Source organism: Lepidochelys olivacea, assembly GCF_965140295.1.
Source record: "Lepidochelys olivacea isolate rLepOli2 genome assembly, chromosome: 5".
NCBI classification, from domain to species: domain Eukaryota; kingdom Metazoa; phylum Chordata; order Testudines; family Cheloniidae; genus Lepidochelys; species Lepidochelys olivacea.
Genome location: NC_140415.1, coordinates 27,132,985 through 27,157,022, shown reverse-complemented (window position 1 = coordinate 27,157,022; position 24,038 = coordinate 27,132,985). Strand labels below are relative to the sequence as shown.

Below are 24,038 nucleotides of genomic sequence, written 5' to 3'. Positions count from 1 at the left end.
GGCTTTTTAATTTTTCACAACACAATAAATTAAAGATAAGGATATCCATATTTAAATGAGGTTTGCTGGGATTTCATGGAAAATTTTCCTGAATGTAAAACCTGAAAGATAAACTGACAATTACCAGGAAATTAAAAGCGAAGCCCCATTCTTCAAGTTAAGTATATTCAAGAAAGGCCCAGTTCTGGAAAGATTTACATGTGTTTAGTTTTACATAGAGTTCAACCGACTTAGATGACAGGATTAAATCTTCCCAGGATCGGACCCTTAGCTTGTATTAATAAGAGTTCACTTTGAAAGTATGTTTTAGTGGAATCTCTCCTCTCACTTCCCCATCTCCAAAATATTACACTGTCTTAAAGACAATTTTATACCTTTAAATAATACATTTAAAACTTTGGAAATTAATGGCTAAGGCATTCGGTCAGTTCCTCGATGGCATAAAGTCATTCATCCCTGATTCTCCACCCACCTGATTTACATGGCATATATATACACATGTGCAAAAGTTAAAAAAAAAATTTTTAGGAGACTATAAAATCCCACTACATACCAATATATACCACAAGATTACTCATTACAAAACATGAGCAGGAGTGCACCAAACTGGATGCTCCGGGATGCTGCAATAGTTGGGACTGTTCTAACTTTTATAGAGGAGCAGAATGATTCCTGGCTACCTCTAGACTGAAAAGGTAATGTAAAGACATCTTAGCACCCCTTACCACCTGTACCGAACCAAGCTCAGAATTAGGGCTTATCACATTAAAAACTTTTTTCTGATTTTCCCAAACTTCCAAGTATCCTGGGATGAGATGTGGCTGTGAAATTTATTCTTTGGGAAGCTGACAAAAAGTGGACAGAAAGTCAAACTTCTTCAAACTTTAATTTTAACTTGTGGAATAACTACTGACACTATAAAATAAAGTGCAAGGTTATAAGTATTATTAGGGAGTAATAATTAAGGTCTGTATGCACAGAGGAGAGCAAAACTACAAAGAAATCATGGTGCAATTATGGGAGTAAGAGAAAAAGCAGATACAGGCAGTGAATGCCCTTTTCATCCCTCCGTTAGCCACTTTCCTCCCACTGCAAAAGATCTGCATGGCCCATTAGTTGCATTAATTGGTATGCTCCCCTACAAGAACAGCTGAAGATCTGTATTAAGTAATCATGGAAAATTAATGCTGCTTGTGACAATATTAATTCCAACTGCACACTTTGTAATCTCTCTTTATTGGTGTCTTGGAGCACAGTGGTGAGCCAGCAGCCAATGGTAGGTTTGCCATGCTACAATGGCTAGGAAGGGGTGGTCTGCCCACTAACTGCTTCCACAGACCAGAGGAGGGAGAGAATACAGACTACATGGCTCTTAGAGAACAGCTGTACTTTAATTAGCTTTCTTCCTTCCTTCATGACAGGGGCATATGGGCCTATGACAGTTACTATTCCAAATTATGTTGTATGCAAAACTGAAAAAGATCAAAAATTCATTTAAAACTGATCCATTTAAAAATATTTGCAGAACTGAAAAACAAATGCCATAAATTTATTTACACAATTCATCTTAATTGCCCTTTGAAGTGGAAAAAGACATCCTCATGTATTGATATTATGCTGAAGCTCTTCACTCCAGCCCGAAAGAGCCTGTTTACACAACAAAAACTATGTTAAAATTATACAAAGGGTCTGCCTTAAACCCAAAAAGCCAAAAAAATCAGAACTGAGGCTCCTCTGGATCTCATCCTAGAAAAGGAGCCAAGTGCAATAAATAAAGTGGGAGATTAAGTATCTAGAATGTAGTGTTCACACAATTATTAGAATTAGAATACTCAGGAGCATAAAGTAGTAAAGGAAGCAGCACTAATGTTTTTCCAAAAAGAAAAGGAGTACTTGTGGCACCTTAGAGACTAACCAATTTATTTGAGCATGAGCTTTCGTGAGCTACAACTCACTTCATCTCACGAAAGCTCATGCTCAAATAAATTTGTTAGTCTCTAAGGTGCCACAAGTACTCCTTTTCTTTTTGCGAATACAGACTAACACGGCTGTTACTCTGAAACTAATGTTTTTGACTTTGTGAAATGTGACTTTGAAAATGTACGGAAATGCTCAAAGGAATTTGGACTGGAAACGAGTAAGAGAAAATTACAATTCTCTATATACTAATGGGAAATAGGCTAAAGAACAGTTGCAGAGAGCAATAATTGAGGGCAGGATTCCAATTTTTAAGACACATGGGCGTGCACTCTATCTTGGAAATTGCAAATATTTTGATACATGCATGTAGCATATTGTCAGATTAGAACTGAGCCACAAGTTTAACTTTCATTGACTTCAATTAATGGCTTCCTTGCATTAGGACAGTAAGTACTTGACCTTAGTCAGAATCACATTGTATTTGACCAATAGGAAAAAACTTCTAATAATATTGGAGGAAAACTGCAAGACAGACCATTTTCAAACACCTATCTTGTTAGGTACTGAAGCTACCTTTTCAGCACAGCATATATGGAAATTAGGCACACAACCCCTTCTTTTTGTTGTTACAGTGATTGAAGATGCATAGTTAATTCTTCACATACTCCGAAATAACTACTGACAGCAGCACTTATTTTGTTTTTGGGAGAGAGAGTAGGAAGAGGAGGTCCATATTGCCTTAATTCTTGTGACATCACAGAATGAAAGGAGAAAAGTTACTTCATTATACAGGAAACTGCATTACTACAGCTCAAGTTTTTTGCATTCTAATCAGGACATACCCTAATTCTTTTTTAAATAGTTGTTCACCATCTATGAAAATTTCATTGTTATTTCCAAAATCTGTATTTTGTATTCCACTTTCTAGTCAAAATGGTTGCATCACCTACTCTCAAACTTTCTATTAATTCCAGATTGTTAGTTACTTCTACTTTCATGTTTAAATAGCAATTTGTCTAAACTGGAACACAGTTTTTTGTATAGAGTCTTTCTCCGCCCTGAGACTAATGGGTTGTAACTCACTCCCTGTCCCATACAGGTAAAAGGATTGCTCTGCTGCTGGAATGTTGGAATGTTCACCAAAATCACCACCCCCTAACTATAAAAATAGATACTGATCTACTTTCTGCTTAGGAGTCAGAAATCCCTTTAGTAGAACGGGACTCAAAAACCACAAGGAAATATCAACTTGGGCCATTTGGTAAATTTCTGTCAATCAGGCCTTGATTCATTATACTAGAGTATAAAAAGCCCTTTATTCCTTTCTTCGGCTGCAGAAAGAGAGAGCACATGCCTTCAGAATGTTCTTGAACTCCTTAGTTCTGTGAAAACAATATCATAAAGTCCCTACCACATTTAACGAGTGCAACTGCTTTACTTTTGGAGATTTGGAATTAGGGCAAAAAGAGGAAAACTTTTTTTGCAGGATTATTGTGTCAGACAGAAATGGGAGACACAACAACTGAGGAATGTCTGTGTGAGCTGGTCAAAACAAGACTTATTTTTCTACAGCTGAGAGAGTGATTATTGCCAACAGAGGGAGAATCTAATCTAGAACATCTAAAGAAGACTATTCTTTGGCTGACCATCCTTTTTAGCTGTGCACAAGTTGGAGGCTTAATATGAGTAACAGTCACAAGATAAAACCCTCACCATTTCCTAGTGATGGGGCAGTGTGTGTACAAAGGGCCCAATTTTGCAGATGCTGGACGGGAGTTGGATTATAACATAGTGCACAAGCCCCTTGGTCTATGTGTGGGTGGGGGAACTAAGGGTTCTGAACAGGAGGTACAGATGCATGCGGTGAGGGGATATCCTGCCAGTATCCTGAAATGCAGGCATACGTACCGTGTATATTTGCAAATGCTTAATTCTAATTCAGCAAGGTTATTTTTGAATAAGCTTTACTCCTAGAAAGTCCCAGTCTCATCATGGTGGCATGATGATCAGGAATAGGAGCAGCAGAATTTAGTCTTAGAAAGTATCTTAGGGCTTGTACACACTACCACTTACATTGATGTAACTTACGTCACTCAGGGGTCTGAATAAGCCACCCCCTGAGTGATGTTACACCAACCTAAGTGCTGGTGTGGACAGTGCTATGTCAGCAGGAGAGCTTTTCCCGCTGACATAGCTACCACGTCTCATGGAGGTGGTTTTATTATGCTGATAAGAGAGCGCTCTCCCATCAGCATACAGTGTCTTCACCAGATGCACTATGGTGGCACACCTGTATTGGTGCAGCTGCGCCACTATAGCACTTCTAGTGCAGACTAGCCCTTAAAAAAACATGTAGGTGCATGAAAACTAAATTAATGTGTCGGAACAATGGAGGCTAACACACTGCAGCCCATTAGTAAAACCAAAAAGTTTCATTCCAGCAGCTTTGAAGCAATAATGCACTTTCCCATGAAAACTTAAAAGAAGAGGTGAAAAACGGTTTGCTTGGTATGATGGAAAGGAATGTCAGACTCTACTTTGGTCAGACATTCCCATTCAATTTAGTCCCATTACCCACCAGGGTTCATTTACAGGCCAAATGCACTGGCTATTTATCAAGAAGGTTTAAGATTAAGTTTACTGCCCATAAGCATTTTTGAATTATCTATATTGTTGGAACACCATAAAAACATGGAAGCAATACAAAACAGCTATAAAAACTGTATTATCTGCATAATTTAAACTTTCTACACAGTAGTGTTCTTTGTTATTTTTTTCTTCCCAATACGTATACTGTACCACCAGAGCTGGTTTATAATTACCCTTAATAAGTCCTATTATTTTAACTTCATTGTTGAAATAAAGGGCTAACGATGCAATTTTTCCTCAACATTTTGGATTAAATCCTGCTTCAAGTCACTGAGACTACTTGCATGAGGCCGGTGAACAGATTAAGTCCTTCATCACCAACTGATATACCTTTGTGTACTCACACACTCTTTTAATGCACACACACACAGTCTGTAAATCCAACTACATAAGCATGAATACACACAAAATATACACATTGTAAATTACACATTTAAACGAGGACGGTTAATTAATCGCAGTTAACTCATGCGATTAAAAACTCAAAAAATTAATCGCAGTTTTAATCGCACCGTTAAACATTAGAATACAAATTGAAATTTATAAAATATTTTTGATGTTTTTCTACATTTTCAAATATATTGATTTAAATTACAACACAGAATACAAAGTAGACAGTGATCACTTTATATTATTTTTATTACAAATATTTGGACTGTAAAAATGATAAACAAAAGAAATAGTACATTCACCTTGTGAAAGTACCTTAATGCAATCTCTTTATCGTGAAAGTGAGACTTACAAATGTAAATATTTTTGTTACATAACTGCACTCAAAAACAAAACAATGTAAAACTTTAGCGCCTACAAGTCCACTCAGTCCTACTTCTTATTCAGCCAATCACTAAGACAAACAAGTTTGTTTACATTTATGGGAGATAATGCTGCCTGCTTCTTATTTACAATGTCACCTGAAAGTGAGAACAGGCATTTGCATGGCACTTTTGTAGTTTGAATCGCAAGGTATTTATGTGCCAAATATGATAAACATTCATATGTCCCTTCATGCTTCGGCCACCATTCCAGAGGACATGCTTTCATGCTGATGATGCTTGTTTAAAAAAAAATGTGTTAATTACTTTTTGACTGAACTCCTTGGGAGAGAGCAGTATGTCTCCTGCTCTGTTTTACCCACATTCTGCTATGTATTTCATATTATAGTTGTCTTGGATGATGATCCAGCACATGTTCGTTTTAAGAACACTTTCACACAGATTTGACAAAACACATAGAAGGTACCAATGTAAAATTTCTAAAGATAGCTACAGAACTCGACCCAAAGTTTAAGAATCTGAATTCCCTTCCAAAATCTGAGGAGGACAAGGTGTGGAGCATGCTTTCAGAAGTCTTAAAAGAGAAACACTCTGATGTGGAAACTACAGAACCCAAACCACCAAAAAAGAAAATGAACCTTCTGCTGGTGGCATCTGACTCAGATGATGAAAGTGAACATGCATCGGTCTGCACTGCTTTGGATCGTTATTGAGCAGAACCTGTCATCAGCACAGACGCATGTCCTCTGGAATGGTGGTTGAAGATGAAGTGACATATGAATCTTTAGCACATCTGGTAGGTAATTATCTTGCAATGCTGGCTACAACAGTACCATGCAAACGCCTGTTCTCACTTTCAGGAGACATTGTAAACAAGAAACTGGCAGCATTATCTCCCGCAAATGTAAACAAATTTGTTTGTTTAAGCAACTGGCTGAACAAGGAGTAGGATTGAGTGGACTTGTAGGCTCTAAAGTTTTACATTGTTTTATTTTTGAATGCAATTATTTTTTGTACATAATTCTACATTTGTAAGTTCAACTTTCATGATAAAGAGATTGCATTACAGTATTTGTATGAAGTGAGTTGAAAAAATACAATTTCTTTTGTTTTTTTACAGCACAAATATTTGTAATAAAAAATAAATATAAAGTGAGCATTGTACACTTTGTATTCGGAGTTGTAATTGAAATCAATATATTTGAAAATGTAGAAAATATCCACAAATATTTAAATGGTATTCTATTATTGTTTAACAATGCAATTAATCGTGTGATTAATCTTTTAATTGCGTGATTAATCGTGCAATTAATCGTGATTAATTTTTTTAATCACTTGACAGCCCTAATTTAAACACTATAGATATATATAGGAACAGGGCAAGTAGCTCTCTCCAGTAAGACAAACTGACGTTTTAGGCAACAGTAAAAATGGTTACTAACCATTCTGTAATTGTTGTTTTTCAAGATGTGGTGCACGTGTCAATTTCACTATAGGCATTTGCGCAGTCCAACGCATAGTTGCCAGAGATTTTTTTCCTTACCGGTACCCATCAGGGCAGTATGAGTGCCCTCTGCTGTTTCATACACCATGTGCAGGCATAAAGGGCCAAGCTGTCCCAGACTCTCCTCAGTTCCTTCCTACCAGACAGACTTTGACAGAGGGAAAGGAGGTTGGTTGGACATGTGCAACACATCTTGAAGAACAGGAGTTATGAAAAGGTTAGTAACAGTTTTTTCTTCTTCAAGTGATTGCACACGTCCATTCTACTGTAGATTACTCACAAGCAGTTCCAACTGGAGGTGGGTTTGGAGTCTATTTGAACAGGGACTGGAGAACCATGTGTCCAAATTTAGCGTCACCAGCATTGCAGAGGGCTGGGACTTCGGTTTCAGATCAGTTACAGATGACAGCACTGTGGAGCCGAAGATGGCGTCAGAAGCGGAGTCCCCTGTGATCACATAGTGTTCTGCAAAAGTGTGGCCTGACACCCCCGTCACTGCTCTACAGATGTCTGTGATAGGAACATTCTTAAAGGAGGAGACAGATGAGGAGACCGATCTTGTAGAGTGTGTATGAATTGAGTCTGGAGGGGTCATGCTGTGAATTTGGTAGCACTGTCTAATGCAATTCGATACACACTTAGAGAGTCTCTGGGCTGATATTGGTGAGCCCTTGGATCCTTCTGCAATGGAGACGAAAAGTCTGGGGGAATTCCTGAAAGCCTTTGTCCTATCAAGGTAGAAGGCCAGGGCTCCCCTGATATCTAGGTTATGAAGTATAGCCTCCCTGTTGTCTTGGTGAGGGGTTTCGGGTAGAAGACTAGAAGGTGAATCAATTGATTCATGTGAAACAGGGAGGTTACCTTAGGGATGAATTTTGGATGCGGCCTGGCCGTAACTTTGTCCAGAGAGAATACCGTGTAAGGGAGATGCACCATCAGAGCTGTTATCTCTCCTATTCTTTTGGCTGAGGTAATCGCTATCAAGAAGGCTGTTTTCATTGATAGGTTCGTTAGTGAACAGGTGGTCATGGGTTCAAAGAGAGGCCTAGTCAGTCCTTTCAGCATCAGTTTTAGGTCCCACATGGGGATAGGAAGTTGGGGAGGTTGAGGGAAGAGGTTTATTATACCCCTGAAGAATCTTTTAGTGGTTGAGTGTGACAGCACCGAGTATCCTTCTACAGGTTGGTGAAAGGCTGTTATAGCTGCTAGATGAACCCTAAGAGACCTTAGGGATAATCCTGACTTTTTAAGGGTCAGAGCATAGTCTAGGATGCGTGAAAGAGTCACAGATATTGGGGATATTTGTTGAGACATGCACCAAATCTGAAAGCTGGACCATTTCTGCAGCTAAGTATGTCATGTGGAGGACTTTCTACTGTGTAATAGAATCTCTTGCACTTCCCTTGAGCCGGAGCTTTCTAGGTGTTGGTGTAGTAGTTCCAATGTTGGAATGATCGTTGATAAGGTGACCATCTTGAACTTCTGAGTTTTGACAAACTTGTTGAGAGCTCTGAGGTCCAGTATGGGTCTCCCCCTTTCTTTAGGGTATTAGGCAGTAACGAGAGTAGAATCCCTTGCCTCATAGATGTTGAGGTTCTGGTTCTATGGCTCCTACCTGGAGGAGGCAATCTATTTCCTGCTGTAGTAAACTCTAGTGAGAAGGGTCCCTGAAGAGGGATGGGGAAGGGTGTTGTGGAGGGGGTAGGGAGGTGAAATGGATGGGGTACCCAGATTGGGCAATCTTTAAGACCCATTGACAGAAATTATGCATTCCCAGGCACTGCGGAACGCAGCCAATCGGTGGCCAAATGGGTGTACAACCATGGTCGACCGTGTCAGTTATAGGGAGTGGTCTTGCGGTGCCTTGACCTGCCAGGCAAAAGTGATGCTTAGATACAGGGGTTTGGGCGAAGGCTGCAGACCAGATGGCTTGTGTTTTGGGAATTTTCCTTTCTTCCTTTGCATTTCATAATGGAGCTGAGGTTGGTACTGAGCCGCACATGGCCTATGCTGGGATTGGGAAGTAAATCAACTCTTTTGCCCCAGTGTATAGATTCCCAGCGACCGGAGGGTAGCCATGGAATCCCTCAGGGTATGAAGGGAGGTGTTGGTCTTTTCAGCAAAGAGCTCGTGTCCTCAAAGGGAAGATCTTTCACCACAGACTGCACCTCTTTCAGGAATCCTGACAAGTGGAGCCACAATGCCCGTTGCATCATCAATACCATGGAGATTGACCCAGCTGCCATGTCGGCGGCATCTCTGGCAGCCTGTAGTGATGTTTTTACCACTAGTTACCCTTCCTGAATGATGGCCTTGAAGGATTCCCAATGTACCTCTGGCAATTTATCAATAAAATAATTAAGTTTGTTGTAATTTGTGTAGTCGTATTTGGCTGTGAGCGCCCGACAGATGGCAATATGGAACTATAAGGTAGACAAGGAATATGCTTGCCTATGAAAGAGATCAAAGCGCTTCCAATCCCTGTCGTAGGACACAGCTCTGGAGTGGTGTTGTCGGCCATGGGAATTGACAGCGTCCCTCACGATGGAATTGGATGGCAAGTATGAACAATGGAACTCTGATTCCTTTGCAGGGACATAGTATTTTTTGTCCCCATGCTTACAAGTTCAAGCTACTGATGCTGGGCTTTGCCACACTGTTTTAACCAGCTCTAAAATGAATTCATTAATTATGAGGACAACCTTTCAGGACTACGAAGAATGGAAGATATCAAGGAGCTGATGGTTGGAGTCGTTGGTCTCTTCTACAGGTATGTGGAGGGTGTCTGTCAGCCTCTTCGCCAGCTCCTGGAAAGGACAGAAGTCATCTGCCAGAGCTGGTGGGAGAGGCATGACAGCTTTGTCTGTGGGGGAGGCAGATACGGTATTTGGTGTTATGTCCTCCTCAGTACCGGCTTCCTGTTCCTCCATCTCCTAAGGCAGTTCTGAGGTCCTAGATACTGCTGCTGAGGTAGTGTGCCTGGAAAGTTCTCGGGCGAGGCTTGAAGCTTGTGAGGCAGGCTTTTGGTGTGCTGCCCAGTGATCCCATTATGGCCACTGTGGTGGCATAGGGTCTGGTGCAGGTGCCCAGGGGTGGCTGTACCAAGATGGTGGTGGTGGAGGAGCCATCTGTGGGTACATTCTTGGACCAGAAGTTGAAGGTTGTGGCAAAACTCACATCTGCCGGGAGATTGAGGTTGGAGAGCTACCGCCATGAAGATAATCTTCTGACAGAGCTCTCTATCCTTGCGGGATCTCGACCGGAGCTGCTGGCAGAGGGTACACTTTTGTTGTATGTGGCCCTCACCGAAGCAGAGGATGCACTGAGAGTGCATCCGGGATCGCCACATTGTAGGTGTGGACTTCTTGAAGCCCAAGGGAGCTGGACATACCCTGCTAAGGGGAAGGGTCCCCAATGGGGAAAAAGACTAAAAGAAGAAGAAAAAAATTAAAGGTAGAAAGAACAGAAAAATAGCAATCAGAACTATAACTAGAACTATACTGGGGAATACTGCAAATGCAAACAGGAGAACAATAGCCTGAACAGACTGTTAATAGTGCCATCTCTAGCTAGGGGTGGTTGACAAGGAACTGAGGAGGGTTAGCACCCATGCGCTTGTGGCACAGCACAAAGCATATGTGCGTGCCTAATGGACAATGTTACGAAGTTTTCCAATCAGCAGCGCAGGGGCACAGATGTACCTATAGTGGAGTACTCATAGGGACACTACTCAAGGAAAAACAAGTGTTGACAGAGCCATGCCATGCCAGGGTGATCAATAAAAGTCAGGCTTTGACCTAGCTTTGCACTTTGGCCAGAAGAGAGATGGGGGAAAAGTGTACAGGAGACCCTCTGACAACGGCAGTAGAAAAGCATCTGTCAATGAACCAGGGCTGTGAACTGCTCTGGAGCAGAATGTCAGGTCCAGAATTGCTCCAATGTATTCCATTTTCTGTAATGGAGACAGGATTGACATGTCTGAGTTGATCAGCAGGCTGAGTGCATTGAAGGTGGATTGAATTATGCTTACGATGATGCTGGACACCATCTACTACCTGGATTGACCTCTTATCAGCCATTTGTACAAGTAAGGAAAAACATGGACCAGACATTTGAAGGAAAGCTGATACTACTGCCATCCACTTTGTAAAAACATGGGGCAGTTGAGAGACCAAAGAGGAGCATTGTGTACTGATGATGGCAACCGCTGACAGTGAATCTCAGATATTTTCTGTGGCACGGATGAACTGTCACATGAAAGTAGGCATCCTTTAAATTGAGAGCAGCATACCAGTCCCCGAGCTCTACAGAAGGGATTATGGAAGCTAGAGTGAACATCTGGAATTTTAATTTTTTAAGAACTTGTTTAACTCCCTTAGACCACCTTTGGCTTTGGAATCAGGACGTATCAGGAGTAAAACCCCTTTTCTCTGAAAAAGGGAAAGACATCCTCTACAGCAGGGGCAGGCAAACTTTTTGGCCTGAGGGCCACACTGGGTTTCCAAAATTACACGAAGGGCCGGTTAGGGGAGGCTGTGTCTCCTCAAACAGCCAAGCATGGCCCCCTATCCGACCCCCCCCCCATTTCTCACCCCCTGACAGCTCCCCTGGAACTCCTGCCCCATCCAACTCCCTCTGTCCCCTGATGGCCCCCCCTGGGACTCCTACTCCATCCACCACCCCCTGCTCCCTGTCCCCTGACCACCCCTGGACTCCCCACCACTGACTGCCCCCTGCTGCCCCATCCAACCCCCCTCTCATTACTGACTTGCCCCCCAGGACTCCTGCCCCATCCAACCCCTCTGTTCCCCGCCCTCTGACCACCCCGAACCCATCCACACCCCCATCCCCTGCCCCCTCCCACCCCCTCTCCCTGCCCCCTTGCTGCACTACCTGGAGCACAGGTGACTGGCGACGCTACAGTTGCGCCGCCCAGAGCACCGCGTCATGCTGCAGCTCTGCAACTGTGCTGCCCGGCCCATAGCATTGTGCTGGCGGCGCGGTGCACTGAGGCTGCAGGGGAAGTGGAACACTACGGGAGGGGCCGGGGACTAGCCTCCCAGGCCAGAAGCTCAGGGGCCGGGCAGGAAGGGTCCGTGGGCCGTAGTTTGCCCACCTCTGCTCTACAGCTTCTACAAGAAGTGATTGTATTTCTCGCAGTAACACTGTCTTGTGAGAGGGTGGTCCCTGAAGAGGGATGGGGAAGCAGGATGGGGGTACAAATAAATTAGAGCATACTTCCCACTCCCACTCTGCTTAGAACCCATCGATCTGTTGTGATGTGAGTCCAAACGTGACAGAAGTGGGGAAGGTGGTTTTCAAAAACCGGAAAAGAAAAAAGATGGCACTTTTAGAACGGCTAGACTGCTCTCAACCTGTCCATCAAAATGAGTTCCTGGAAGATGCCACCTGCCTTAATGAACTTGTGGCAGCTGAAGCAGGCAGCAACTGTCTTTTGTAACCTCTGGTCCTTCTCCTTGGCAGGTCTTGGGCTAGAGGGACAAACCCCTGAAAACGCTGGGACTGATGAGGATGGAATGCCTTCCACTTGATTGCTAGGCTGTAAATGTCCAGGGATTTCAGGGTTACTCTAGTGTCTTTGAGACCATGCAGTCTTGTCAATCTTTCAAAAGGCAAATCCTAGATTGTCCACTGCACATCTGCAGGGAAGAGCTTAACCAGGATGAGTGCCTCATCATGATTGCAGAGGCCATGCTGTCAACTGCAAAATCTGTTGTATTGAGACCCACCTGCAGAGCTGGTCTGGTGACCAACTTACCCTCCTCTATCAAAGACTGGAACTTCTGTTTCACCTCATCTGGGAGCTTGTCTTGAGACTCTGAAACTGCATCCCACTGGGTGAAACTGTACCACCACAGCAATCTTGCTGGATTGCAATATGAAGCTGTGAACCACCTGTTGAATAAAGTTTCCTCCCAAGTTAAGTCCAGTTTCTTGTCCTCTTTTTGGGTGGGTTCACAACTGGTGTCCTGTCTCTATTTTTCATTGGCTGCTGCCGCTACAAGGGAGCCTGGAGGGGGATAATTATACAAGTGCTTGGACTCCTGTGAGAGGACATAGTACCTCCTGTCCACTCTTTTTGTAGTTGGAGACAGGGAAGCTGGGCTCTGCCAGAGGATCTAAAATAGCCCCATTTATCGCTATTTGGTTGGAAATGCAGATGTCAAAATGTCCACCAGCTTGTGTGACTTTTTTCCTGGACCTCCTCCAGTGGATGTCTAGGGCCATAGCCATCCCCGTGAACAATTTCTGATGGGTCTTAAAATCATCAGGAAGTGGAGAAATAGGCTCCACCACAATTACCTTATCAGGAGATGAGGAAGAGGATGCCAACAGTACTGGGGGATGGTCCAGTTCCTGCTCCTTTTGCAGCTGGTCATGCAAGAGATCCCAAAACTGTTCTGTGCCAGGCTTGCTACCAATGCTAGGGTGCTTGTGCTGCCTATGCTCTTGATGACCAGTAGATGGAGCTTGCTGAGGTGGCTGCGGGGATGTTCCTGAATGACAGGGGAAGCACCATGGGCTCCAGAAGGGTCACTGATATAGCCCAAGGGTTCCTTCTGTAAGCTCCTTGTTGTAACTGAGGCTGAAACAGGGCAGGCAGGTAACAGACTAATGATAAGTTTCAGTGGTAGATTTATCTCGTGAGACTGACCTAACACTAGGTAAAGCAACCCACATCCTTTCATGTATTTATACCTGCTCCTATATCTTTTACTTCATACATCTGATGAAGTGGGTTCTAGTCCACGAAAGCTTATGCCCAAATAAATCTGTTAGTCTCTAAGGTGCCACAAGGACTCCTCTTTTTTAGACTAGTGATAGTGGAACTGGTTAGGCTGGGACATATAGGATTCCATTTCAGAGTCTGATGAAGCAGCTGCCTCCTTTTGTGACCACAGCGGTGCCACACCCATTGGTGCTGGTGAAGAAAGGGGAGTCAGGGAGGTCATCTGTGGCTTTGCCCTAGACAGTTCCGCTTTAACCAGTATCCTGACGGCTGAATTGATGGAACTGCCTAGTGCAGAGGTGAAGGCACTTACGATACTACCTTGGAAAGCCATGACAGGTGAGTCTCTTGAACACTCTTGCAACCTCAAATGTCTCAGGAGTAGACCATACTAGGAAGACGCTCTGCGGTTCCATCGTGTGAGGAGATGCTGATGAAGGTGATTCAGGAACCAGTCTCAACATGCCTGTACTGGGCTCCAGAGTCAATGAACTCCACTGTTTGGAGGTGTGCTCTAGGGAGTGTCTTCTCCTTGAATGCATCCCTGAGCCTTTAGAAGAGCTTGACTTCTTCTGACAGTCCCAGCACCCCGTCCAGTTTCCATGCCTCTTCCTCAGTACTGGTGATCCCACTCTGCCTCTCTGCACCAGTAGTGCTGGAAGTGCACTACTGGTCAATGTGGAGGCGCTTTGTACCAGGAGTGAGGTAGACAGATCCGATGAAAGACACAGCACCTATTTGAGGAGCAGATACTTTAGTCTGGTTGTCCTATCCTTTTTAGGATGGAGGCTTAAAGTCCTTACACTTGTTGCTCACAGCTGGGTTGAGGGTCACTATTAGGCATTGCCTTATCACAGGAGTGCCAGGGCTTTAAACCTGGAGAGTGCAGCATATCTTTGGTACCGAGGCCAGTACCCAGACCGGGTGCTGGAACCACACAAAACAACAATTAAAAAAAAATTATTTACAAACTAACCATACAAAGGCTACTAGCCACAGGATTTGCCTAAAGACTTGCAGAAGCAAAGAGAGGGAGCTCCAAAAACCATCACAGGTGGTAAGAAGGAACTGAGGGAAGTCGGGGTGGCTCAGCCATTTATGCCTGAGCATGGTGCATGAGGCAGGAGAGAGCACTTGTGTGGCCTTGACGGATACTGCTAAGGGAAAACTCTGACAACTGTGCCGGTGGAGCACACAAACACCTAAAGTGGAACTGACATGTGAAATCACTCGAAAAAGAACATATTCATCTTCAATTACAGTAAGTGTTCTATTTACATTTTTAAGAGACTACAGAGGAAAAAAACTATGAAATCTTTCAGTAGAAAGCAAGTAAATAATTTGTACCAAACTGCTGAAAGAATCTTTCTGTAAACCACGTACAAGATATTAATCTCTCTCTTTATAACCTGTGATCTTTGCAACAAGCAGCATGTACAACTTGTAAGCTGCAGAAACTCTGTATGCCTTTAAAATCCATTCATTCTTCAACATTCCTCAATTTGTTTATACTTCGTCTTACATTGCAATTTGAGAAAAACAAGAAACAGAAAATACTAATAAAAAAGCTGAATTGTGCAAGCAACTGAAAGGCACTAAGAAAACAGATTACTTTTATTTAAAAATGGCCTTTCAGAGTACTGGTAAGTCTCCCCCCCCCCTTTTTTTTTTTTTTAAGATGAACGCTAATATGTTTAACTGTGTTTTTCTTAGATGTGCAGTGTTGAAGTTGGATTCTGGACAGATCAATTTCAGAGGTATTATTAGTGCTGGCCCATAGAAAATTATGTCATGAGATCAGCTTTAGTAAATCTTAATTCTTCAAGACTAAGCTTGATAAGTTTATGGAGGAGATGGTATGATGGGATAACCTAATTTTGGCAATTAATTGATCTTTGACTATTAGCAGTAAATATGCCCAATGGCCTGTGATGGGATGTTAGATGGGGTGGAATCTGAGCTACTACAGAGGATTCTTTCCTGGGTGTCTGGCTGGTGAATCTTGCCGACATGCTCAGGGTTTAGCTGATCACCATATTTGGGGTTGGGAAGGAATTTTCCTCCAGGGCAGATAGGCAAAGGCCCTGGGTTTTTTTCGCCTTCCTCTGCAGCATTGAGCACAGGTCACTTGCTGGAGAATTCTCTGCATCTTGAAGTCTTTAAACCATGATTTGAGGACTTCAATAGCTCAGACATAGGTTAGGGGTTTGTTACAGGAGTGGATGGGTAGGTGAGATTCTGTGGCTTGCATTGTGCAGGAGGTCAGGCTAGACGATCATAATGGTCCCTTCTGACCTTAAAGTCTATGATAATATTTAGTAATTCCAGTGTTGTTCCATTTGTTTATCCATTGATTATACTCAAACTAAGAGAATATCAATCTTAAATTTTAAAGCTACAAATTAGGAAAAAGTAAAAGTACTTAACGTTTATGGATAAAAAGTCATTTACTACAGTTTTTAAAAAGGACTATTTAGATACTCTTGGGTTTCAGCCCCCAAGAATGAGACAGGCTAGAATCCTCTCCACAATTCTCAGATATTTGGCCCTTTGAGGCAACAGTAGTTTACTCTTCCCAATTCCAAGAACTGTCAGTAGCCCAATACCCAGTCTAGAACATCCTGTTTCAGTGCCTAGACGAGTAAGAAGTAGATAGCTCCTCAAATTGCAAGCATTTGGGAATTTTCAATAATTCTAAAGAACTGTTATGCTAGGTGTGACAAAGCTCCTCCTCTACCTTGGTGGGTCTTGCGCTTATTGGTGGATTTGCTCGCCTAGGAGATTCATGGCAGCCCTCAGTTTGGCCGTTTTCCTGAACCCACAGTCCAGGTCAACTCCTCCTGTGTCTGACCAGGAGTTGGGAGGTTGGGGGGGGACCCAGGCCCACCCTCTACTCCGGGTTCCAGCCCAGGGCCCTGTGGAATGTAGCTGTCTAGAGTGCCTCCTGGAACAGCTGTGCAACAGCTACAATCCCTGGGCTACTTCCCCATCGCCTCCTCCCAACATCTTCTTTATCCTCACTATAGGACCTTCCTCCTGGTGTCTGATAATGCTTGTACTCCAACAGTCCGCGTTCTCAGTCTCAGCTCCTAGTGCCTCTTGCTCCCAGCTCCTCACACGCACCACAAACTGAAGTGAGCTTCTTTTTAAACCCAGGTGCCCTGATTAGCCTGCCTTAATTGATCCTAGCAGCTTCTTGATTAGCTGCAGGTGTCCTAATCAGCCTGTCTGTCTTAATTGTTTCCAGAAAGTTCCTGATTGTTCTGGAACCTTCCCTGTTGCCTTACCCAGGGAAAAGGGATTTACTCAACCTGGAGCTAATATATCTGCCTTCTATCACTCTCCTGTAGCCATTTGGCCCGACCCTGTCACATAGAGCAAGACCATCAGGAAAAAAGTCAGTCATTGAAAATGTTATTTCCCTTCCCAACTCAGAGAACTTGGGTGGCTGAGTAGAAATACAGTCAAATGACATTTTCAGAGAAACAGATTAACAGGTAAGAAACTACTCTTCTATAAAAGACACCATGCTGACTGGATTCCCACTCTTGTAGAACAAAAAGGTCAAGTGGAGTTTCTACAAACTTCTTCTGACTGCTATTGTAAAATGAGCTCTCTCCACCTACCAGTAGGAGATGCAGCCATCAGGACCAGTTTCAGACTCCCACTCCTGTGGAGTTTTAGTGTCATTTTCGTCATTTGCCCTATGCCCCAGAGGTGCTACTCACACTGCCTGTCACCCATGTTTAACCCATGTTTAAACTTACATAGCTGAAGATGCCTTTAATTTGTCATGATGTTCTAGAGAGGGCACTGTCGTACTGATATTTGAGGCTGTACTACTGGTGCCACAAAAAGGCCAAAAATCTTTGAAAGCTAGAGTGAATTCTGAACTCACAGCAGGTACGTGAGACCAAAGTGTAGGAATCCCATCAATGTTTTCTTTAGAGAAATTCTTTAATACTAAAGAAAAACTGCAATGTGGTATAACAGCTATATATAAAATGTGAGTTAAAATAAAAAAGTTTTCCCCCTCAAAACCTCACTCTTCTTTCTACTTCACCCTTAATTCTCTGTGTTTTTGATTCCAAGTCTTCCAACACAGAAATATTTGCTATACCAAATTCAGCCTCAGGCAGATTTTACTGCAGAATCAAGTAGGATCAGAAAATGGGATCTAATGAAGAAAATTCTTGTACAAATATCAGTCTCTGTGTAAATGGACTCCAGCCGGAGTCTTGTTGGGCTGTGCCAGTGAAGACTGATATGTCTCAACAGCTGGGTCAACAGGAGGTGCCTGTCATAGAAAGGAGAATCAATGAATTGGCTTACTAGGCCCAGTGGGGCATATAATTGGCCACCTGATATTCTGTCTTATCAGCCACAGTGGATGCTTCATATTTGGTGTGCAGACATCCACAACTCTTTTCCACTCCCTGACTACTAAACTCTACATTCTTGCCTGTGTACACCACTATGGCAATTTGTTTTACATGACATAGTCTTCACTTTTGTATTAGGAAATAGCTGGTTGTTCAAGTCATACACATAAGCCTTCTTGTATTATCGGTTCAAGTATTTTAGGACTGCATATTACTGCTGACAAAGGGTATTCCTTGTCCAAGGGTTTCAGATAGATGACTTATATTTTGACACAAGGATGTGAGGAGTTCTGCAGTTACCCGGGCTATACCCATAGCACTGACACCTCGAACTACTGGGGACAAATATGGGTTTTCCCCCAAAGAGAGCTGAATCTTTTAACATGAGAACTGGTGGATTCAACAGCACAGGCACGTGTGTCAGAATCTTTGGACTTATACATGGTTTCACAGCTGGAGAGTTGTGAAGTCCCCAGGGGAAGCACATTTAGTATAGGAGTGGCTATTAAAGTAGGGACCTTCCTTCTGCTTCAAGGACATCTCGTCCCAGGGTTTAATAGAATAAATAAAGGGTGGCATTTTTCCAGAGAATTCTACACTGTCTTCATTCAGGCATGCCCTCAAAAATGAGATTTTTTGAAGTTAATGAAGATTACATGTATGCTTATGGGAATTATATTGCACATAAAAAGGAGAAGTGACACCTTAATTTGTGTGTGTGAAATGCAAAAAAAACAACAACAAAAACCACTTGATTTAATTTACATTTTGAATTCTACCTTAAAAGAAAAATAAAATACATACAGCATCTGTGACTTCTATTTCATACACCTTCTGGAATGTCTCCCGTTCAAAGAAAATAAGCTTCCCATTGCCACCTCCTTTCTTAACAGAGGTGCCCGTGACAATTAACTTATCATCTGGGCTGAAACAGCAATCTGTCCTGTAGATAAAATAAATCGTCATCATAATGGGCACACTTGTAATATGTTTTGGGAACATCATTACAAATACAGGTTTTTTATCTGTTACAGTTAATACAAAAGGTTTTTAAAACCTATTGTCAATGGCTTAACTATGTCTGACAACTAAAATCATACGTACAAATAAAGCTGTGCACAAAATACCCAAATTTGGCAAAACTAACAAAAATACCTCTTTTTCTTATCAAAATTTCAGCACTGGAAACAAACAAAAAAAATCAGCAGTTTCCAAATCAGTAAACAAGTAAGTAGGTCATGAAATCTGTTTTCACCAGTGAAATATCTGTCAAATTAATTTTAAACTGCAACTGTAAATCCGAGGAACTAGAACCCAGTTCTGTAAAGCATGGGGCACCTGATATTCTCTCTCTGCCACCAGGAGGCCATGCAGAGGCAAAACCAGGAAGCACTGTGGAGAGTAGGTGCCCCAGGAAATACCACCCAAGAGACCCAGAGTGATAGTCCCCTGCGGCCCTCTGATTGGCCAAGTGCCCTACTTAACCCCAGGGAGTTGTCTGGGTACCCACACAGACTTTGGCTCACTGTAGTGCCAGACTTTGCCTTGTCTCCTGATCTCCAGTCTCTGACTCCAGCTTGACTTCGACCCTGATTCCTGCCTCTTAATTCTAGCCTGGTACTCCCTCTGATCTCCCGTTGTCTACTTCAGTTTGACTCTGATCTTGCCTTTTGATTCTAACCTGGTACTACTTCTGATCTCCGGTGTCCAACTCTGGCCTGACTCTGACTCTTGTTTATGGGACCTTGGCTTGCAATTCCTCCAACTTCTGTCTGGTAACTCCCGTCCCTGAAGACCTCCACCCAGTTATAGCCCTAGGCCAGGGGCTATACACCCTGGTCGCATACAACAATTGTAAATAGATGGTCAAAACTATTTTACAACATACTCCTTCCTATTTCTCAATGCTAGAAACACAGAAAGAGTTCCAAGTCCAAGACTGAGTGTCTTTGACTTATTTCTGAGATATCATTTGAAAACTATAAATCTTCGGTGAGAGCTGTAACCGGCTGTGCCTAAAACTAGGTGTTCAGTACAAATCAAAATAAAAAAATAAATACAATACCTGCCCTCCAAGAGCTCCAGCACAATAATTTCAACATATAGATCCTACATATAATGTCCAGTTATCTACTTTCCAACTCAGCTCTCCTGCACAACACCTGCTAATTATTAAATATTATTGATGTTTATTGTGGGTAGTGCTTTGGGACCAACCAAGAGTGGGACCCCATTGTGCCTGGCACTGTACAAACACAGAGTAGCAGATGGTCCCTGCTCTGGAGAGTTTATCATTTAAATAGACAACACAGACACAGGGTGGGAAGGGGACAGCACACTCAAGCAGAGTGAACTATGTGATGACAGCAATCATGTTAGCTGCACAATTATTGTCATTTTTGGGGGGTGGGCTTATTTAGGAGGCAATAAACTACATGAAAAGAAAAGTGAAGGGAGATGGGAAGCTGAAAGGAAGGTAAGGTGACAGGGAAGGGGAGTGGAAAGTGAGAGGGGCAAGTGTAGAGTGAAGCTGAGGTGAAGTGACTGTGGGAGGTGGAGCAAGAGGGTTGGTGCAAACAGCCAATCTGCACAGGTCAGAGGAAGTCCAGTTAAAACTGTACAAACTTGTCTGAATATCCGAAGGTCCCTGCTTTGCCTTCTTTCTGCAGCTGCTCTATTGACTGGAGTGTCTGGCTGGTTCCTCTGCAGTTTTTCCCGAAGGTCAGATGGTGGGAGGATGGGGAAAAGGCAGCACCACCTGGCTCCTAGGGGCTCCTGACTGCTTGAAGGTGGTGGTGGTGTCTCCTCTGTACAATTCAGGGTCCACGGATGGCCCCAGCTGACCCCCATTTTTACCCACACCTCCCACTACAGCTGTCCCTGCTTTGGCTGTTTCTGCATCTGCTTCTACAGGCTGGAGTAAATGAATAAAGTACTTACATTGGGAAAAAGCTGGACAGACCTTCAACTGAGTTAAGAGGTTTTTTAAATTGCCTGATATCCCATGCTTTTAATGTATCATCTCCTATGAAATAAACAACAAATGACAAAAGTTAACACATAAGAGTCAAGAATTACATATTTGTAGGAACTTAATTTTTGTCCAGGGACCCAAAAGCTAAATAAATCAATAAAACAAAAGGAGAAAAATATCAGCATGTTTAAGGGGGCGGGAGTGCTACATGAAAAGAATGAGTTGTTTGTGCCTAAAGTAATGGCTTAAAGTTTAATAATGAGAAATACCACCTGTAGTGTTCCTTACTGTATGCTTCAATGAGACTGTCATGGACTTTTCCTCAGTGACAAAATCCTGCCAACATCTACTTTATGACTTTTAGCTGTTTCTAGCAGAATGGAAACTCCTTAAACAGTAATCCTTCCTGTGCTTGTGGGGTTTTGGGGCTGTAACCGTTTTTGGGTTTTTTGTTTTTGGGGTGGGAGAGGAGTGGGGAGTTGTCAATTTAATTTTCATTGACTTTTCACAAGCTAACTCACAAATGTTAAAATGGAAGGAACAGTTCAAAAGTTACATAAGATATATGGAGCCAGATTTCAGCTCATCCTACATGGGTGCAAAGGAGGAGGAGAGAGCATAAGGAGCTCTCCCCTTTTCCTTAGAAGACACACAGCAGCCAACTGTGGAGTGCAGGCATTAGCTACTTCAAAGGGGGCAAGGAAGGGTAGACAGAAAGTAGTCCCAAAGCCCAGCCTACTTTCTGCACCAGCCAGCTGACCAGTTACAGATGGTGCACACACTTCACCCATTACAAATGTACCAAAATTGCTGCATGTGTTCTCCCACTCAGGGGTGTGCGTACACACGGAGGGGATGGGGGGCGGGGAAGCAGGGGCATGTTCCCCTCCCCAATCAGCAGCAGCACAGAACTCCTCCGGGGAGAGGGCAGGGAGAGCAAGCTCCTCCGGCCCTGGGGTTGTAGGAGGTATCCATTTCCTCCAGCTGCAGGGGAGAGAGCGAGCTCCACTGGCCCCAGAGCCATGGGAGATAGGTTGGGGGAGAGAGCCAGAACCACCGGGCCCGGGGCTGTGGTGGGGAGAACCAGGTCCTCTGGCCGTGTGGAGCAGGAGGAGGGAGGCAGTTCCTCCGGCCGTGGGGGGCACAGGAAGTGCCCCTTCAAAAATGGCACTATTCCTGTGTACGCTCCTGTTCCTACTGAAATTCTGAGTGAATCAGCCAGAATTCCTTGTGGGAGACACACTGCAGGACAGCCCCTCCAATACAATTGTGACTTTAAAAGCCAGAACTACTTCACAATAAGTCATTTATAGCTGTTGTCATGTGTCTTTGATAAATGTGGTATGAATCAGCAAGTCAATCAAAGTTATGCTATTTATTCCCTTTTGGTAGTTATGTCATATTAACGACCTGTTAAAAAAGGGTAGTTACCTGTAATTCTTGTGTGTAGAGAGATGTGCATATTTATGGATTTTTACTCTGAAGTACATATTTCCAGGATGAGAGGAGGCAGAAATTCTCATAGTTCTAGAATTTTGAGTCTCTGAGGCACCAACAGGGTCCTGCATATTACAGAACCCTCACTAAGGCAACTAGCTGACCTCCTTGCATTCCAGGTCAGTTCCTTACAAAAGGTGAGAAGAAGAATTTGCATATAAAAGTAATTTTAAAAAGTACAAGGTTAAATCTAGATAAGAAGTTACAGAATTCCCCTGAACTCTGATGGGAGGGGTTGGGTGAGTGGTAATGCACAGAAATGCACACAACCAGGGCACAAGAATTAGAGGGAAGTCATTTTCTTTTCTCCAAAGATATTCATCACTGTGGATTCCCGCTCATGGAGACTAAAGAGCTTAAAGAGGGTAACTGAAATAAAATATAATGGAAAAATGGGTAATGGACAATAACAAAAGAAAATCAAGGTAAGTGGCATATTTTTGAATGAAAGCAGAAGCGTGTATGTGTGTGTAAACAAAATACGAAGGACTAAGATACCTCTTCAACATGAAAGCTTGTTGAAAAGTGGCAAATTTAAATAAAAATATTTTGACCAGAGTAATAAATCTATGTTGGTTGGAAAGGCGGGGGGAGGGAAAAGAGAACAAGGGTTTTGAATTCCCTAACTTCGGAATATCTATTTATTTTAGGATTTTCTAATAGTGTCCATCCCAATACTACCAAAGTGTTTGTTTCTGTAACATGAAAAACAATAATTATTGTCTAGATGCTAAAACTAAAGCACCAGTGCTTTGTTAATGTGTGCAAAGAATGCCATTTGGCTGCTTTGCAAATTTCTTGGATAGGGACAGATCTGAGGCTAGCATCCAAGGCTGCTCTGTCTCTAATGGAATGAGCCTTGACATGATCTTTAAGTTGCAGGCCTGCCAAGCTGTAGCATGCAGAAATGCAATCAGACAGTTATTTAGACATATCTCTCTTGCTAACAGCAAAACCTACTGTATTGGTGTGAAAAGAAGAGGCTAGAAAGACTTTTGCAGGGCTTTGGTCAGTTCCAGATAAAAGTCCAAAGTCATTTTCACATTCAGTTTCTGGAGAAAGGTCTTGTTGGGATGGGCATTGGAAGATGGTGTGGATTGCACCCTCAGCAAGTTTGCAGATGACACTAAACTGGGAGGAGAGGTAGATACGCTGGAGGATAGGGATAGGATACAGAGGGACCTACACAAATTAGAGGATTGGGCCAAAAGAAACCTGATGAGGTTCAGCAAGGACCAGTGCAGAGTCCTGCACTTAGGAAGGAAGAATCCCATGCACCGCTACAGACTAGGGACCGAATGGCTAGGCAGCAGTTCTGCAGAAAAGGACCTAGGGGGTTACGGTGGATGAGAAGCTGGATACGAGTCAGCAGTGTGCCCTCGTTGCCAAGAAAGCTAATGGCATTTTGGGATGTATAAGTAGGGGCATTGCCAGCAGATCGAGGGACGTGATCGTTCCCCTCTATTCGACATTGGTGAGGCCTCATCTGGAGTACTGTGTCCAGTTTTGGGCCCCACACTACAAGAAGGATGTGGAAAAATTAGAAAACGTCCAGCGGAGGGCAACAAAAATGATTAGGGGACTGGAA

At 43.1% G+C, this 24,038-nt stretch overlaps 1 protein-coding gene across 2 annotated transcripts in view; it reads right to left on the bottom strand.

The window, feature by feature from the left end:
- Nucleotides 1-24,038, bottom strand: part of WDR70 (WD repeat domain 70) — a 272,758-nt gene that overhangs the window by 36,144 nt on the left and 212,576 nt on the right. For both annotated transcript variants that reach the window (XM_084628341.1, XM_084628340.1), the window contains exons 12-13: nt 20,920-21,004; nt 18,784-18,922 (exon numbers count right to left, since the gene is read on the bottom strand). In XM_084628341.1, the coding sequence (XP_084484467.1) occupies nt 18,784-18,922; nt 20,920-21,004 (224 nt within the window). The remainder of the gene's footprint in view (nt 1-18,783; nt 18,923-20,919; nt 21,005-24,038) is intronic.